At 40.0% G+C, this 18,098-nt stretch overlaps 1 protein-coding gene across 1 annotated transcript; it reads right to left on the minus strand.

The window, feature by feature from the left end:
* Positions 1 to 12,144: 12,144 nt before the first annotated feature.
* On the minus strand, positions 12,145 to 18,098 carry LOC149098975 (uncharacterized). The gene is made up of 2 exons (XM_089277661.1): positions 15,481 to 18,098; positions 12,145 to 14,189 (listed from the first exon to the last, which is right to left on the minus strand). The coding sequence occupies exons 1-2, from the start codon at positions 17,870 to 17,872 to the stop codon at positions 13,276 to 13,278; spliced, it is 3,306 nt and encodes a 1,101-aa protein (XP_089133787.1). The 5' UTR covers positions 17,873 to 18,098; the 3' UTR covers positions 12,145 to 13,275.

The raw sequence follows: 18,098 nt of genomic DNA on the forward strand, positions 1-18,098 counted from the left end.
TGCACAGAATCTTTGTCACACTGCTGATTTCCAAACCTTCGAAAAACTCTGTGAGTCTAACAATTTTGTTATCATGTAATTCTAGAGGATTAATCTTCGACTTTCATCTAAATCGAAAGAGAAATAAGTGTTGGTTAGCGGCGTACAGTTGCGATCTATTTACGTATCAGTATAACGCTTCTTGATCATGACCGGATCACACAACTTTGCCGGTTATGTTATAAATACTGCGGGATTGGAATATATAGGTTGTCGGTGGTATTTCTACAAATTGCTGGTTAGCTTTAAGCAGAAAATTTATGAAAACAACGTTCGAAAGTCTGCGGAACAAGTTCCAGTGAGAGTTCTTCAATGGTTCTCACAGATTCAGTTCGCTTGTTTCGGTTCGACAAAATCAACCATCGTTTACGTCTTTATTGCACCATTAGCCGATCATCGCCAGTAAATTGTACAGTATACCTTTCTTTAAATCTGGAATATTGCTGCAACAGCCGATAGCACCTCTGGAAGGCGTTTCTGCGCAGTTTTCGAATGTGTATTGCACCATCCTGAGGGAGATGAGAGGAAATGAGATATCCAACCTTCCTGGGTAGACGTCACAAGAGCCGCTGGACCCATTTTCCTCAAACTCGGTCGTGAAACAAAATGGCGGTGTTTTGGAGCTATTTTCGAGATTTCGTCGTGGCACAAAAAATCGAGGATTTAACGGAATCCAAAATTTTTTTCGCAGAACTATTTCAAATAATAAGTAGATTCGTTCTAGCGAAAAAAAATTTTGGGGGTTAGGTGCACTTTAAGTGTCCAGTGCCCATTTTTACAATACAGTGACCCTAGCTAAGACTCGGACACGGACCGCTCAATCCGAAGACGAGCGGGCTAACCATAATGTCCCCACAACGTCAGGAGAAGAAAGAAATTTTAAAATCGAAAGGACTCAAAAATGATTCGCGACTGTAGCGAAGAACATAAAAAGTTACATCAATCATTTCTGCTGCGCATGCCATTGCTCACATTATAGGAATATTGCCGACCTCTCTTTATGAAGAGGAGGGTGAATAGGGGTATGGAAATCCGCCGATCTGTGTCTTTTTTTTTTTTCGTCAAATCCGTTGATCCGCCAATATTCTTGTTCAGATCCGAAACCACAACCACATCCGGAAACATAAGTGTAAAAGTTCAAAGGTAAACTGGTCCTGAAATGTGAATACCATTGTTAATTTCGCACAAATAGTGAAAAAGACAACCAGCTTGATGACTCTAACACAGTACAATTCCAATAACAGTCTCACACCTGAGTTTAAATGAGCTTCGTTTGAAAAAAAGAAATAATTTGGATGAACTCATTAACATACCGACCAAGGCTGAAGTAATATCTGTGATCCAAATTTTGTTTAGGCTCTAAGATCCGAACATCAAGGCAGGCACAATGTGGGATCCCCGCCAAAATTCACAGCTGATCCACGATCCACTGTGTTTTCAAAATCCGCGAATCCGCTCGATTTACCGCAAAAAGCCACAACTTGTGCGCTTTTTAAGGCCAAATCCGTCGATCCCAAAACCTATTCAACCCCCTCTATGAATGACATCCGTTGATTTTGAAGACTTACTATCTCGGCACGACTATTAATTTCCATTTGATTTTATCGCCGTAAGCCGCTGACAAGCACTTGACGCTGCTAAAGATTTCCGCCCAGCTTGTCCCAGCGGTGAAACGCCACTAATAACCAAAACAGCCGAGTCTATTTCAGTACGAACCTCATCTAAGCCGATCACTTGTTAGCAATCAGACGAATTAACGGACTCTCCTGGGTTCAAAGATTTCAAACCGTGTACTGCTGAAAATCCCAAAATGGTCATGGTGGTATTAATTAAACCACTATATAACCTACTAGATTACAAATTTCATTTCTATCGTAATAATACACAACCCGGAGCTGTTTTGCGATAAAATCCTGATCGTCAAACATGTTAGTAAAACCAGACTTTAAGAGGACTCCGTGACATGATGACGAATATCCTGCGATTTGAAGATAACCAACACTTTTAAAAGGAAATAAAACAACTGTACTTCGTCGTTCATGCTAGATGTAGCCTGCTGACAGGCTTCCGACGAGAACGGAAAGAAATTCGGTGAGGAAAGCCGGAGTGGAAGAGCGCGGAATTGAAGAATTCGGACAGCGAAGCGATCGGGGCGCTTCGTTCGGGCTCGCCGGGAGCCTGTTCGCAGGCTATGCTAAACATAAAGGTGCTAAATGACGTACATCTTCAAAGAAAACAGGAAAGAGTCCCGTGAGGGGAATGGGTGGGGGCGTTCAAAATGAAAAAGTCGGGGATGCTTGTCGGAAATTATGAATTAAACCCCTAAAGAAAGGCAAAACTAATAGAAAACGGTAATCGGGTGTGGATGATAATGTTGTAATAATAATTGCAAATGTTAAACGGCAGTTTGTGGATTCAGTGAAAAAAAAATGTGTTATATCGTTGAGTTGATGTTTGTGACGTGATCATGAGGACGGTGATAAATAGAAATGACAGCTGAAATTTGTCGAGCCAAGTTTCTTGGTGTCATTGATAAATCTATACAGCGGAAAAAAAAAAAGAAAGAAAGAAACAGCTAAAAGACGCGAAATTGTGCTGACGCAAAATATCCTGCAGTGGTATTAGAGATCTACTTTGAACATGATAGCAATGTTTGGCACTCACGTGAAACATGTTTGTTTAGTTTTTGTTTGACGGCGGCTGACGTTTTTTTGTCTGCCATTCAGTCCGTGATTCTGTTGGTAAGTCTATTTCTTGTGGAGTCTCCCACTGGAGTTGGCAAAGACGTCATGATGCATCCTTACAAATCTGACAGGAAAAAAAAAAAACAGTTCAATGTGTCGATCACTGAATTTCTTATGGATCAGTTGTAGCGCTTGCGACTCGGCAATTTCTTCTTTATTCTCTTTTCACCATCATATCATTACATTATATCTTGATTAAATTAGATCACATAATAGCCAATCACAACAACCGACTTACAGTCTGCAAAGGAGAGAGGAAGCCTCTCATTATAAAGACACTTTTCCGCATACACGTATTTGTTTATCGTATTTTTATTGTGTTGACATTTTTTTCTGATTTAGTGTTGCAGCTCTCTCTTGCAACCTTGTAAACTTCATTTATTGATTGATTGATTTATTATTTAATGCGTATCTATTTATTGCTTATTTATTTATTGCCTTTTTATCTTTTGCTTATTTATTGATTGTTTATTTATTTATTTATTTCTCCTCCTTATTCGATGCTCCGGAGAGATAGTCCTTCGGCCGGTTAGATTAAAATAAGATCTCTGTGATCTAAGCGATCATGCAATTTTTTTTTCTTTTTTCTTTCTTTTTTTTTTTTTTTCTTATTTCAACGATCTCCATGACTGTTGCCAGTAAATAATTAGGAAAATGAGAAGTACATGACCTGACTTCAAGATGAGTTAGCTACCTGTGGAGATAAACTAAGATAGATGAGTCTAAAAATAGTCAAGATACGACATCGGAGTGACTGAACAAAGCTACAACGTAACTCGGTATTTTCGAAACTTATTCAACAACGTGGTAAAACACGTTGCATTGTCAAAGTTTAAGGTGGCTCGTACCAGTTTTCAGGTTCTCGACGGCTCATAACTTTGTAAGAATAGAACAAAAAGGCAGACCAGGGCCACTGTAATATTTTGTAGGTTTGGATTATATAATTTATACTGGACCTAAAACAGCGGTTATATTGTCGTCAGCAGTTACTATGGCAACATTCCAAATTGATTTTCCAGACCTTATTTTTCCGCTTATGTGACTAATAACTAAAAAATTAACCCAGTGACCTCGTTTTTCTTTTTAATCAATAGCTTTTGGCATCTGAAAATGAAAATGCACAACACTTTTAAAATAATTCTACGGAGCCGATTTCTTGTAAACTTGGAAAAACGACAATTTGCACAAAGTGCAAATTTCCTTCCGTAGAATTTTTTTATTTTTTTTCTGACGTTTCCTCTCAATAATACTATTATATTAAACAATAAAAAGAAGGGGTCACCGGGCTTGTTTTTGTGTAAAAGCCTTCGCTAGTTCCGTTATTCCCACGCGCGTGGACACGCATTCAAAAATCCAGACTTTATAAGAGCAGCAGTTGCTCATGAGCTGCTTTGACTACCGCTGACTGCTTCGTGTGCCCGCGCGGGCGAGGAGGGTCCGTACAGGCGTTTTGTTTTGATTGCTGCTAAAACATCATTTACAGTTGTAGTTAGACAACCTCCTGGGCTTACTCTGTAGGACTTTTACACAAATTCTGGGTAGATTTGATATGTTTTGCGAGTCCTTTATACGCTCCCGGTGGCTGTCAAGATCGATCGAGTTGGCTTTGAAATTTGGGAAAAATTGAATACCAAGAGCAATTTTTCTTAAATGGGTTATTCCAGAAAAAATACACCCCCCTCCCAACGGATGGCAAGCATTTTTGACTCCCCCCCCCTTCTGACTGGATTTCCCGGACCGCTAGAGCCCCTCTCCCGCCCGGATTTCCAAGCTCAAGGACCCCCCCCCCTCCCGCCTGGATTTCCACTTCTTTTTTTAAAGGCCCCAACTGGAAACAACAGGCAATAGAAAAGACGTAACATTTCATCCAAAAGATCCCTGTTTATTATAATTTTAAAAGCTGGGCGAATATTGCAAATTTTGTGAGAACACTATAAACTGAAAGACTACAAGATTTCCCATTGCAAAGTTCTTTTTTTAAGTGGTTAAAATGTATCGATCGAGGTTAAAGTTAAAAGTGACCCCCGAGGAAGAATTTTTAGGTTCAGATCCCCCCCTCCCGCCCGGATTTCCCGAGCCATCAACCCTCCCTCCCACGAAAATTTCCAGTTTGCCATCCGTCGGGGGTGTGTGTATTTTTTTCTGGAATAACCCAATACACAGAATTGACTAAAGTTGTTCTAGCAGGTAAAGTCTCCTTTATATGCAAATTTCGTCTCCAACATTACAAAAGTGACCTTGCGCGAAAAAAGCCGCGCCCCGCCATATTTGTTTGGTCTTTCGGGTTTTAAATCTCGCCCCTCTATCGTGCGTGTTACTCACGCGTGACGCACGATGGTGATCTACTCCCCGCGCGAGAAAACTGGTACCAGCCACCTTAAGGCTGTTATTACGAACAAATAACCTCGATCATGCATGTAAGCATTGCAATTGCATAAAAAAATATCCATGATCAATGATAGAAGATTCGATTGACCAATCAGAGCGCACGTACAAAACTTGTCAACAAGAAAGACCTTGAAAGTATTGCTCTGCTCGATCCCATTTCTAAGCTTTTCTAACCATGAAAAGTTTTCCTTTATAATAACCTTGAAGACAATTCATGCTACCACATAGTTCAGCAGGCCACTTCTATTCGTAACTGACTTCGTCGCAATCCAGTTTTCAGTCGCCAATTTAGCTCTTGCGTCAAACATATCATCACCTGATTACGTGACCTGAGTCACGTAATAATTAATTATAGAAGGACATTGGGTAAAAACGTTCACAAGGATCTCGCGCGGCCATTTTTTTCTCGCGGTTTTCTTTCGCGTCACGCGCGACGGACTAACCGAAAGAGGGACTACTCGTAGTCAGTAGTCTACAATTTTTCACCAATCTACGACGTTTGATGTCGAAAAACTACATTGAACAAAACGGAGCAATCTTTAAATGCCACAGACAGTGAAAAAAAGTCGCAGTTTGGCGTAAACTGACGAAGTTAACACTACTATATTCGGCACACTGAATGTCTGCCAAAATTCTGGAAACGAGAAAAGGACAACCCTGGTTATTAAAGAAAATGCCGACATATAATTCTGCTGAGATGCGTTTGTAGCCATAGCAATAAAATGCTCGACATCAGAATAATACTAAATCTAAAAAATGTTTCTTTCGTCAGGGTTTGTTTTTAAACGCTTAAACACATTCCCGTATACAGGCAACTAAAGGCCAATAGGACATTTCTCGACCGCAATGTATATGCAGTATATGCCGCAATCACAATTTACACACCAATTGTAACATCTATATTGGTTGCCCATCACAATGAAAACCACACAGACACTTAGCAACAAAAACCACAAATACGTCCTAAAAAAAATCAACGCTCTTAGTCCTCTTAGTGAGCTTAAGGTCGGTTAGGTAGGAAAAAGAGTTTTCATTAGCAACTTTGATAAGTTTTCCGCGGTGACGGTCAGTATTTACAATGTGTGTATACTTCTCGTCTTAACCGAAGCTGATTAATTTTTGAGTATTAATGTTCTTAGATGACACAAAAAGCATGTATATATTAGTCAAATGTGTAATTTATAGGTGACAGGCATACTCCGATGCCGTCAAAGGTAGACTTCTTCTTAGCAGTTGTTACCTAACTATTTGCAAATGTTTTTCCACGCTAATTTGTAAGTTAAATCTGTCATTTGCGCTACTGCAAGCTAACAAACAGATAAAGGTAAGTGACTGGCAATTTTCCTTCACGTTTGATCCAGACTATGTAATAACGATCAAACTTTCAATAAACGATAATGTCCTTAGCCTACTTACCAACTAAGTTTCAAGAGGCCTCCCTTCTATAACTAATGTTGTTTTTCAGCAGTTCATTGACAGTTCCAACTTTTACCGCCGTGTGATTTGATAAGGATTCTCACGCCACGTCCGATTTATTTATGTTTGCCCTGGACTTGAAAAGCTTCCTGAAGGAGCACGCTATTGTCATGAAGACAAAAGAGATTATACCCTTTATTGCACGGACGAACCTCTAGCGCATTGTATCGCTGTGAAGTTTTCCGGGGCGTTTGGACTTTTTTTACTCTCTCTGCATAGATATCACAAACAAACTGTGTTAACGGAAATCAAACAACGTTTTTCATTCTCAATGTCTATAATCGATGTTCTTAACTTAGCTTCGTATCGCGTTTACTAAAAATACTGTTTGTCATTTACATTGTAATGTTTACGCCCGAGTGAAGCTCCCATGCCTATTTAGATATGAGACAATAAGCCTCTGAGATCAATTCTGATTTGACTATTTTAAATTAATCTTTTTCCTTGCCTTCCTTTTTCTTTTCACCTAATCGCGATTTTCGAACTGCAGTTTTTGCTCATTGTCGATAGTTTTCGATACAACGTGCCCATGAATGAAGGGTTTGAAATTCGCGCACAGTAAAGAGTGAACACAGACGAGATGTCAAACTATTACAGAACACGAACACCGAACATGCGCAGTTGTCATGAACCGGTGCCGCACTCAGACTAGTTTTCACCAAGCAGAGGTCAAGAAAAATTCTGAGGCTAGTCCCTTTAGATAAAAAAAACAACAACAGCAATACTTGCTTTAATGAGAGTGATGTTCTACAGAAGCCAACAGTGTCCTCTTTTGTAACTGTGACTAAACTATAAGTGAGGAATAGGAGACAATGTGAGCTGAATCAGATTATGGAAATCAACGCTTCTGATTTTTCAGTATAGAGACGTTTTCCAGTGTTTGCCCTTAAGTGAACATTCTGACTACAATCACTCTACGAAAACATCAATGCAATCTTTTACGACCGAAACGATGTTTTGTTCAATATGTCAAGGTACAATGTGTTTTTTCACTTGTCCAAGAGTAAAGTTGTCGAAGGACAGTTCGGCAAAAGGAGCGTATTTCGCGTTAAAGGCAGGCATACATTCCTCAAGTATCACCTTCAACGTTTCTTTTTTATTTCTGTGTCATTTAAAAACCATGGTGAAGAAGTCCGGAGGACCCTCAGAATAAACGTAAAACTTTATACTTTCCCGGGTATATTTTCAAATGACGAGTAAAGATGCAAACTTGTGCCCAGTCCATTAAATTCCGAGGTTAATTCGTCATGCAATCTGATAGCGTGACGAGTAGAATTTCCTTTTTTTTCGCATTCTGCCCAAGCACTATTAGTCCTCCCTCGTTTTTTTTTTCTCGCTCGCCCTCCTTTCTTCGCTCGTTCCCAGCTAACGAGAGCCTGGAACAGGCTAGAAGAATTCTCAAACGAGGAAACGGACGACAAAAGAGGACACTCCATGGCAAAATGGTAAAAAAGAGGGCTAAATCACTGCCATTTAGCATGTAACAGCGAGCTTATTAGACAGCGGGAATTTTTTTTTAAGTGTGAAGCATTTCTACCAAATGTGTCGTGGTTGACAGTAAAATAAAGTAAATAAATAAAACACCGTTGATATTGTTTGTTTCTGTATGTACATAACTCGTTAGATTTATCGCAACCGTGCTTCCCGGGAGGGGTACTCCCTTACATGGGCTATATAGGTATGTGCGGCCCCAAAAGGTATTTGTTTTTCAGCCGCTTTGGTCATAAATAATATATCGATTTTGGCCGTTTTGGTCTTAAATAGGGTATGAGTAGTATAGAGTGCACCCATACTACTGGTATGATTTTAGCACCCTAGTCTTGAATTGGGTATGTTTCTTAGAAGAAGCTACATTTTCATCATTATGAATAAGACCGTCAACAAAAGCCCTTCATAACTTATGTTTACGGCAGCTGTGCCAGCTACAAAGGTCATTAATAGGGTATCGAGTTTTTGGCCAGGTCCTAAATAGGGTAGTGAAAATCGCAGATTTTGCTCATATGGGCGCACACCCCTACCCTAATTTTTTGGGAGTACCCCCCTCCGGGCGTGCTATACCAACTTATGAGCTCACTCTGAGTTGAGCGGCTCAAGCCACGGCATCAAAGATATCAACGACACCTGAAGAAACTTTCGGAATGACCTTTGCAATGACATCAATTAATTGAGTTACAATAAACGGTGTGCAGGGAAGACTGATTTTGTCTGGGGTAACATTGTATAAAATTAAGAGCATACAACCATGTAGACTAAACAAGAGACACAGATAAATATAACATTATTGTAGATCTATTACTGCTCTACATACAAGACTTATTCTGTAACCAAATCCAACCGGTTCTGTCTTATGGCGCAACAAGCCTGTCACATTACATGATTTTAAACCAAACCTGGTTTGCCTGTTCTTTTCCGGTTTGTTTTGTAATCCATCTCCTTACACATCCCTATGTCACTTTATGACGTTACGTTTCGTTTTCCTTTCCCCCATCCTAACATGCGTCCGCCCTCTTCCATCTTGACTATGACGCGACTAAGCCACCATCTTGACTATTCAATTCGTCTTAGGGTGACAAAGCCGCCATCTTGAATTCATCTCATGGCGACAAGGCCGACATCTTGAATATGAAATGCGCCCTAGGGTAATGCCCCTTACCACTGGTTGGTGAGCTCACCTCCGCTTACGACGTCCTGCGTTCGACTCATGGGGTGCGTAAAATTTGTAGCTATTTTTCTTTGAAATTGAGCTCTTTATTTATTAACCGAGCAGGAGGTCTGTATAGGAGAATCTCGACCAAGGTCGAGAATACAGACCTGGAACACAGTGAAGCCTGTACAAACGACCGAGGTCAAGATTCTCCCATACAGATCAGACCGACTAAGCTCGGTTAATAAGAAAAACGTAATTCGTTTAATTTAACTGGTATTTTGCTTGCGAAAGGCGGTGAGCTGAACTAAAATCTACTAAAGTTTGCTTGTCTTTTTTGCCTTTGTGTATTCTCATCAGGCTTTTCGGCACTTCCATTTAAAAAAATAAAAAAGTCAATATTTTTGTATTTTAGTTTGCAGCTTTTGCACCGCAAAATGTAACCGGTCTGTAGATGTCAGTCTAGATGGGAATGTGTAGACCGCGGGCAATATCGATTTCAGCCAATCAAATTCGTGAATTTGGTAGCTCCCAGTCCTCGTGAGACACGGCCATATAATAAATGTATAATACTGATAAGAAGAAATCAAAGTTTATAATAAAACCTCTAAAAAGTCTGAAATAAGGTTCTGTTCATGTAATATAAGTGAAGTAGGAAAAGTTATTTTGATAGATGGAAAGAAACTGAACCACCTTTTGGCAAAGTTAACACTTTTCTGTTACGGTCCTTTAAAGTGCACCTAACCCCAAAAATTTTTTTTCGCTAAAACGAATCTCCTTGTTATTTGAAATAGTTCTGCGAAAAAATTTTTGGATTCCGTTAAATCCTCGATTTTCTGTGCCCCGACGAAATCTCGAAAATAGCTCCAAAACACCGCCATTTTGTTTCACGACCGAGTTTGAGGAGAATGGGTCCAGCGGCTCTTGTGACGTCTACCCAGGAAGGTTGGATATCTCACGTCCTCTCATTTCCTTCAGGATGGTGCAATACACATTCGAAAAGTGCGCAGAAACGCCTTCCAGAGGTGCTATCGGCTGTTGCAGCAATATTGCAGATTTAAAGAAAGATATACTGTACAATTAACTGACGATGATCGGCTAATGGTGCAACAAAGACGTAAACGATGGTTGATTTTGTCGAACCGAAACAAGCGAACTGAATCTGTGAGAACCATTGAAGAACTCTCACTGGAATTTGTTCCGCAGACTTTCGAACGCTATTTTCATAAATTTCCTGCTTAAAGCTAACCAGCAATTTGTAGAAATACTACCTACAACCTATATCTTCCAATCCCGCAGTATTTGTAACATACAAAGTTGTGTGATCCGATCATGATCAAGAAGCGTTATACTGATATGTAAATAGATCGCAACTGTACGCCGCTAACCAACACTTATTTCTCTTTCGATTTAGATAAAAGTCGAAGATTAATCCTTTAGAATTACATGATAACAAAATTGTTAGACTCACAGAGTTTTTCGAAGGTTTGGAAATCAGCAGTGCGACAAAGATTCTGTGATATAGCGTCGAAAATATGACCGCGTAACATGTGCGGACCGCTTAGGGAACACATCCTTTTCGCTTATCCGATGAATTTCGCTGCAAACTTTGAGAACAATTTACATTGGTTATTTGGAGTTACGACTTAAAACGTGTGACAATGTGAAATCGGTAATTGTATGAAATGTTTCCTTCCGCCTTGCTTCCCGCAGCTTCAAAAATACAGGTCCAAACAATACGATTTTCAATCGATCGAAGCCAATGTTTTGGAGGTCATCAAGTCTCGAAAACTGCGACACGTACGTCGCTCTTATAAACATGAAGCATTCAACTGAAAGTAAAACACAAACTGGATTTAACAGAACCTTGACAAAATACATTCTCGGTAAGGACAAATGTAAACGGGCTATAATCACGCGTGGGAATCTTATGTTTAGTTGACGAAATTACCATCCAAAGCAGTCCTTGAGTTTTCTTTCCTGCTTTTCGTTTGCCTGCTCCTCCACTTCGTATCTAGCTTTCCATTCCTAATATACAAGCAACTCGTCCGCAAAGAAGTCTTCCCCTTCGTCGCTTGAAATATTGTAAATTGCTCTCAAAGCTCTAAGCAGTGAGTTCACAGTTGTCGAACGTGCTCGATCGAAGTTTATTTCGGAGTCTTCCGAATCGAAACTTAACTCTGACTCCAGTGACGAAAAAGAAATGATTCTGAGACAAAACTTGGACGTTTTAGTCCCAAAATACATCGGAACGATTAGTTTTGTGTTCCATTTTCTCGAGCAAATACAGAGAGTTCACTGAGGCGCCATTGTGTTTGGTTCCTGGGTAGACGTCATCAGGTACTGCCGCCCCAGACTCCCTAAAATGCGGTCGTGAAACCTTCAAGCGCGACTTTGAAAGGGCATAGAAAATCGAGGATTCAACCAAATTCAAAAATTTCTTCGCCCAAATGCTTCGAATAAAGTCTAGATTCGTTTTAGCGAAAAAAAAAAATTGGGGTTAGGTGCACTTTAAGTATGTCGTCACATTGTGACCAACTGACAAAAATATCGACATCTGAAGCCACTCGATCGCTTTCTACAATGAACTAGCATCGGATGCAAACTGTGCTTCAGTCAAGGAGCTGCAAAATCACTGTTTATATACAATGAGTGGTAACGGGATTTTTTTCTTTTGAAAACGAACTGTAACCAGCGAACTCTGAATGCTTCAAGAACGAGATACCTACGACGTCTCTGCGTGGAAAATAAAATACAAACGGTACACTCGCTTGCAAGAAAGAGCCGTTACACTCTTGGGTACTGGGATCTAACAACGCACTAAACAAGCAGCAACAACAACAACAACTCAGCTTTGGTTCCAACAGCAGTGTTTATTTTCTCTGGATAGTACTTTCAATTTAATCAAAAGGTTATCGAAAAAGCTTTGCGACTGCGATCGCTTATTTATGACTTTTACCAGCGTTTATTGTTCAAAACATATAACAAGTGCACTAAGATAACGACGAGAAAAAAAATTACAACGAACACGAAGTCCTTTGAGGGTAGTGCAACCTTTAAAAAATGCTAGTTTTAGCTCAAGAATTTACTGTTACAAGTGATCGTTACTTGGACGGGAAAGTTCGAACTAAATTACTCTAAATTAAAAAAAAAAAAACGAATTCTCGCTTAAAACAACTAACCCAACATTCATTACTGAAACTGGACGAAACGGCCAAAGTATACATAGCTCCAAGCGTTCGAACTTTCAGTAAGACGAGTTAGCAGATAACAGGTAGTTAAACAAAGTCCTATTGAACTGAACGAACTTCGGTCATGAAACTTATTAGCAAAATAATCCACAGGCTTAATTAGAAACTGGCAAAATGTAATAACAGAGGAAATATCTTGTAATTAAACTCTGGCAAATAAAGCTGCTGTTGGCTTTTGAAAATGCAATGTTTAAAAATTATGACAAGTAAACACAAATTTAAATATTGATAATAATTACGGCGGAAATTAAAAATTGTATCGAAGCAAAGACAAAGGCTAAATGCGAATAGCCGGCAAGCAAATATTCATTGAAAAACGGACTCAAACTGTTACCGCGCTATCTTTCTAGAGCTAAATATATTTCACTACCAAAACTTAAACTTGAATGGATATTATGAGCAAATAAAGCAAATTATCGAAAAGCTGAATATGCCTCTATAAAGTTCCACGGCGGAGGTATTAAACTGAGCAGTCTACAAGTTGCTCCTGACTGTATATTGCCTTTATTCTTAATGATACAAGTTTCTCGAAAGTTACGACACTAATTGCCGTTACTTCTAAAGCTTCTGTTTTTATATTCCTATCTTGTAAGCACCGTAGTAGGTGCAAAAAAATAGAAACACAAGAATACAGTTATTTAGTTTTAATTACGATCAGACAGAAATCGAAGTCTAGTTTATGAGTTTATTCATGTTTGTCCACTGAGATATGACCAAGCCATCGTTCTTCCAGTTACAGCCAAGTGTCCTCGACATCCCTTGGCTCCGCGCCAGGCTGCCCTTCCTCTGGAGATGGGTTAGCTTCTTGTTCTGTGAGGCTATGGGTAACCCGTCCTCCCTCATAAACATCAACGGTCAAGCTCTCCTGGCATGTCAAGTATTCTTCATTTTCTTCGCTGAGAGTAACAACCACTTCATCGGGCTTCCCTGCATTTGAAGTTGGGTTAGCTGCTTGTTCTTTGCGATCAAAAGTAACCCGTCTTGGCTCATGAACATCAACACGTACAGTCAAGCTTCCCTGACCGATCACGTTTTCGTCCGCTTTCTTTCTGGGATTTTCAGCCACTCTATCACGCTTCCTTGCCTTTGGAGTTGCGTTGGTTGCCATTTCTTCAAGATCAAAGGTAACCCCTCTGGGCTCATGAACGTCAACACGTACAGTCAAGCTCTCCTGACCAATGACGTTTTCCTTATTTTTCTTCCTGGGATTTTTAGCCACTCTATCACGCTTCCTTGCTCTTGGAGTTGGGCTAATTTCTTGGTCTTTGAGGTCAAAGGTAACCCGTTTGCGCTTACGAGTATCAACACTTACGGTCAAGCTCTCCTGACCAATCGCGTTATCCTCATTTTCCTCTCTGAGATTACGAGCCACTTTACCACGCTTCCTTGCTTTTGGAGTTGGCTTAGTTTCTTGTTCCTTGAGTTCAAACGTAACCAGTCCACTGTCCTTTAAAGTGCTGGACACCGACGGCATGTCGATTCCACCAGTTTGCAGCTGTTGCTTCAGGATGTTCGTTCCAGTCAATCCGCTTATTTCGCTCTGCAGTTCGGTAAGTGGCAGGATCAAAGCAAGACAACAAGAAAAAGACCATTGGCGATTTTTGCGCCATTGTTTTATGTAACGATGGAGGTATACAGCATACTGAACTGTGAAAAAGATAAGAAAGAAATCAGTATTTTTTTTTTCCCATGGAAGAAAATCGCAAGTAGTCTTTTAGGCGATACGAAAGTAAAAGTTAATTATAAAATGCCAGTCAACCCTTGCTGCGGAGATATTCCAATGATTTTCTTTTTCGGTTTTGACATTGCTGTAGATTTTACCGATGCAAATACAGGAGACCGAGAAAAAAAAAACCAATAATTATGATAAAACAAAAAAGAAAAAATGAAACACTAAGCGACAGTTTATTTAACTCTCACTCAAACGCCTTTGGATTTGCATAACCCATTGTTTATCCCTATTCAGATATATAAGAGAAGCGGGTTGGGGGCGGGGGTAGAAAGGACCCGTGATAGCTGTTTCATTATTTATGTAAAATAAATTTAACCACATTTTTACAGGCATGTTTTTACAAATTTGAAAATTGTAATCTTTATTTGAAGTTAGCTTTCACGGAATTACGGTCAATTTTTCAATGAACTTTATAGAATTACTTTATTACTTATTTTGAATTCCAAAACTAAAAACTGACGTTTTAGAAAAATCCAGGAAAATCGGTTGATCCAAGATGGCGGCTCCTTCGAAAACCTTCCCTAATAGGCCAATTCGATATATTTAAATTCAGCTTGATAGTGAGGCCTAGAGGACACAAACAAAAGAAATGAATAAACATGTCATTCAATTTCCTTTGTTTGTGTCTTCTAAGCCTCACTACCAAGCTGAAGTTTGATTTATCGAAAACAGTTTATTGCCACGTAATATGACGTCACTTTTCTATGTTATTGACAACAAAGGAGAAATGTTTGGACTAAGAGCCGGTCTTAATAGGGTTAAAGATGATTTTAGGCTAGGCAATGCTATTTCCTTTTGGTAATCCAAAACTATAATTGTTCAGTTACTTGAACTTTAAAAGTAGCTCACATGATTTCGAAATGTTACACAGACTCTTTGTTTAGATATTTTTTCATTCACGTCGACAGAATTCTAGTTTGGCAAAATGCCATCGTCTGGCCTTTTGAAATTTTGGTCAGAGTACTAGCTTCGTCAGTTTTCTACCATTTTGTGAATATATATTTTTTTCTTTTTGTTTGTCAGTTCAAGCTACTTCACAATAAAACACTCTTAGACTACTTAATTAGCCCGTGGTTTTCTATTTAGCAATAAGTTTTAGAGGTTGTTCCACGGGTTAACAAAACTCACTTAGGGGCAAGCTGACAAGCTGATTGTAAATAAATGATTCATTCTATACTGGCAGATAATATACGAATCAATAATTACCAACGAGAAGGGTGATCACTAGCGTATTAGCTCCAACCACCAGTATGTTGAACGTGATGCCGTCCACGTATGGGTCAATGGAGGATGATGACATACCCTCTTCAGGAATTCTACTTACAGCTCCTATGCCCAAATTAAGGAATGTGACAGACAGAGATGACAGCATTAACCTGTTCTCGAATGGATCTGCCATAGGGCTGATGAGGGAAAACAACACCACATAAAGTCCTGAGGTGACGAAGGCTAATCCAACATAGGCCCTGCTCTCTCCACCCAAAAAGATAAGAGCAGCCGTCATAACAAGCTTGCGAATCATTTCAATGTACTCCCAGTACCATGCACGGGAATGATAGTTTTCGAAGAGGAATCGTAATCCCATTACAATTCCCGTGGCTTGCTCTTGATGTTCCAAAGCTTCATTCTCCGAGTGGACTATATTACCCTTCGCTTGCTCTTGAGGTATCAAAGCTTCATTCTCGGCGTGGATTACATTTCCCGTGGCTTGCTCTTGAGGCTCCAAATCTTCATTCTCGGCATGGATTAAATTTCCCGAGTTTTGCGCTTGATGTTTCAAATCTTCGTTTTCGGCCTGGATAACATTTTCCGTGTTTTGCTCTTGAGGCTCCAAATCTTTATTCTCGGCATCGGTATGGATTAAATTTCCCGCGTTTTGTTCTTGATGTTCCAAATCTTCATTTTCGGCGTGGATAACATTTCCCGTGTTTTGCTCTTGAGGCTCCAAGTTTTCATTCTCGGCATCGGCATGGATTAAATTTCCCGCGTTTTGTTCTTGATGTTCCAAATCTTCCTTTTCGGCGTGGATAACATTTCCCATGTTTTGCTCTTGGGGCTCCAAATCTTCATTCTTGGCATGGATTAAATTTCCCGCGTTTTGTTCTTGATGTTCCAAATCTTCATTCTCGGTGTGGATAGCATTCCCTGCGTTTTGCTCTTGATGCTCCAGATCTTCATTTTCGGCGTGGATAACATTTCCCGTGTTTTGCTCTTGAGGCTCCAAGTTTTCATTCTCGGCATCGGCATGCATTAAATTTTCCGCGTTTTGTTCTTGATGTTCCAAATCTTCCTTTTCGGCGTGGATAACATTTCCCATGGTTTGCTCTTGGGGCTCCAAATCTTCATTCTTGGCATGTATTAAATTTCCCGCGTTTTGTTCTTGATGTTCCAAATCTTCATTCTCGGTGTGGATAGCATTCCTTGCGTTTTGCTCTTGATGCTCCAGATCTTCATATTCGGCGTGGATAACATTTCCCGTGTTTTGCTTTTGAGGCTCCAAATCTTCATTTTCGGTGTTGATAGCATTTCCCGTGGCTTGCTCTTGAGGCTCCAAATCTTCATTTTCGGTGTTGATAGCATTTCCCGTGGCTTGCTTTTGAGGCTCCAAAGCTTCACTCTCGGCGTCGAGTACGTTTCCACGAAGCACCTTACGTTGTCTCCAAAGAGCTATCAGCGAGGCAGTGGGAAGTAAGATGATGTAAAATACGGCGCAGTATGCAACGATGACCGAACGATTGTACTCTTGACTGTTGCAGTTCATGCTGTAGTCTGCTCTGAGGTATTCGTCACATGTTTCGTCTTCTTCGTCGATGCAAAGTTTGCGACAGGCAAGTGGAACTACTTGTGCTGTCTTCGAGCACGTACTGAGATACGTCAGGAAAAGGAAGAAAAACGAGTTTCGGTAAATCACCTCTTTAGTCTGGGCAACCTTTTTTTCTTTCTGTTGTCTGTTCAAAGCGCTTCGCAGTAGAAATAACTTTCTTAGTCCAAAAGCAAGGACAGACATCAGGATGGCAGCAGCATTCATCGCGAGTATGGCAAACAAGTCTGCAAAGGCGTTCATTCTTGCATTTGGCAAGAGACAATGAATCGGTGCCACCTGGAAAACATTCATCTGCAATATCTCGGAGTATCTTCCAATAACCTCAAGAGCGCCTGGCCATTTTATATATGAAAATGTTTCCAGAACTCCATTTGTGACTTGGTAGAAGCCAATAACAATTTTTAGCCTGCAGAGAATAATATCCACTGAAGAACGTCCTTTTTTTTTCTTGCTTTTTCTTTTGCTTGTCCAAATTATAACAGCAAGGACTATTGCAGCTACTACCGCTATGATTGACAGCTGGACAGTCATCCATTTTTTGGTTGGACACAGCCGGCATGTTTGCAATTGTTTATAGTAACCAGGACTGCATACCGCGCATAATGGACCTTGGTAGCCTGTGGCACATAATGAATCTTGACCCCCCTTACAGGACTCTTCTCTCGGACATTTGTATGACTTCGGCACGGGGTGTGGGAACTCATTGAGGGAATGATTAGTTATTGAGAAATTGATGCTTTTGCCAGGAGTGTAAGTTACATTAACGAGGCTCATCGCAAAATCTTTATAAAGAAGTTTGTAAGTTTCGTTTCTCCATTTCCACCAATAACCGGTCTTTAGAGTAGCAGATTCGTTGTCACAGTGTAATCCATCTTCACAAAGTTTGCAACCTTCAAACCGATGAGTACGGTGATAACCTTTTGAACATTTACAAGCGCGATACCCAGCGAAAGTTAGGGTATCTGTTCCTGTTAAAAAAAAAAAAAAAAAAAAAAAATCA

This window comes from Orbicella faveolata, unplaced genomic scaffold (assembly GCF_042242905.1).
Source record: "Orbicella faveolata isolate gen_17 unplaced genomic scaffold, um_ofav_v1 contig_46, whole genome shotgun sequence".
Taxonomy (NCBI): domain Eukaryota; kingdom Metazoa; phylum Cnidaria; class Anthozoa; order Scleractinia; family Merulinidae; genus Orbicella; species Orbicella faveolata.

Bases quoted from the DNA above. Each gene is read 5' to 3' on its own strand.
- LOC149098975 (XM_089277661.1), bottom strand. From the start codon at position 17,872: ATGAGCCTCGTTAATGTAACTTACACTCCTGGCAAAAGCATCAATTTC. The intron at 14,190-15,480 runs GTAATTATTGAT...TCTTTTTCACAG, and splicing joins AGTGATCACCCTTCTCGTTG to TTCAGTATGCTGTATACCTC.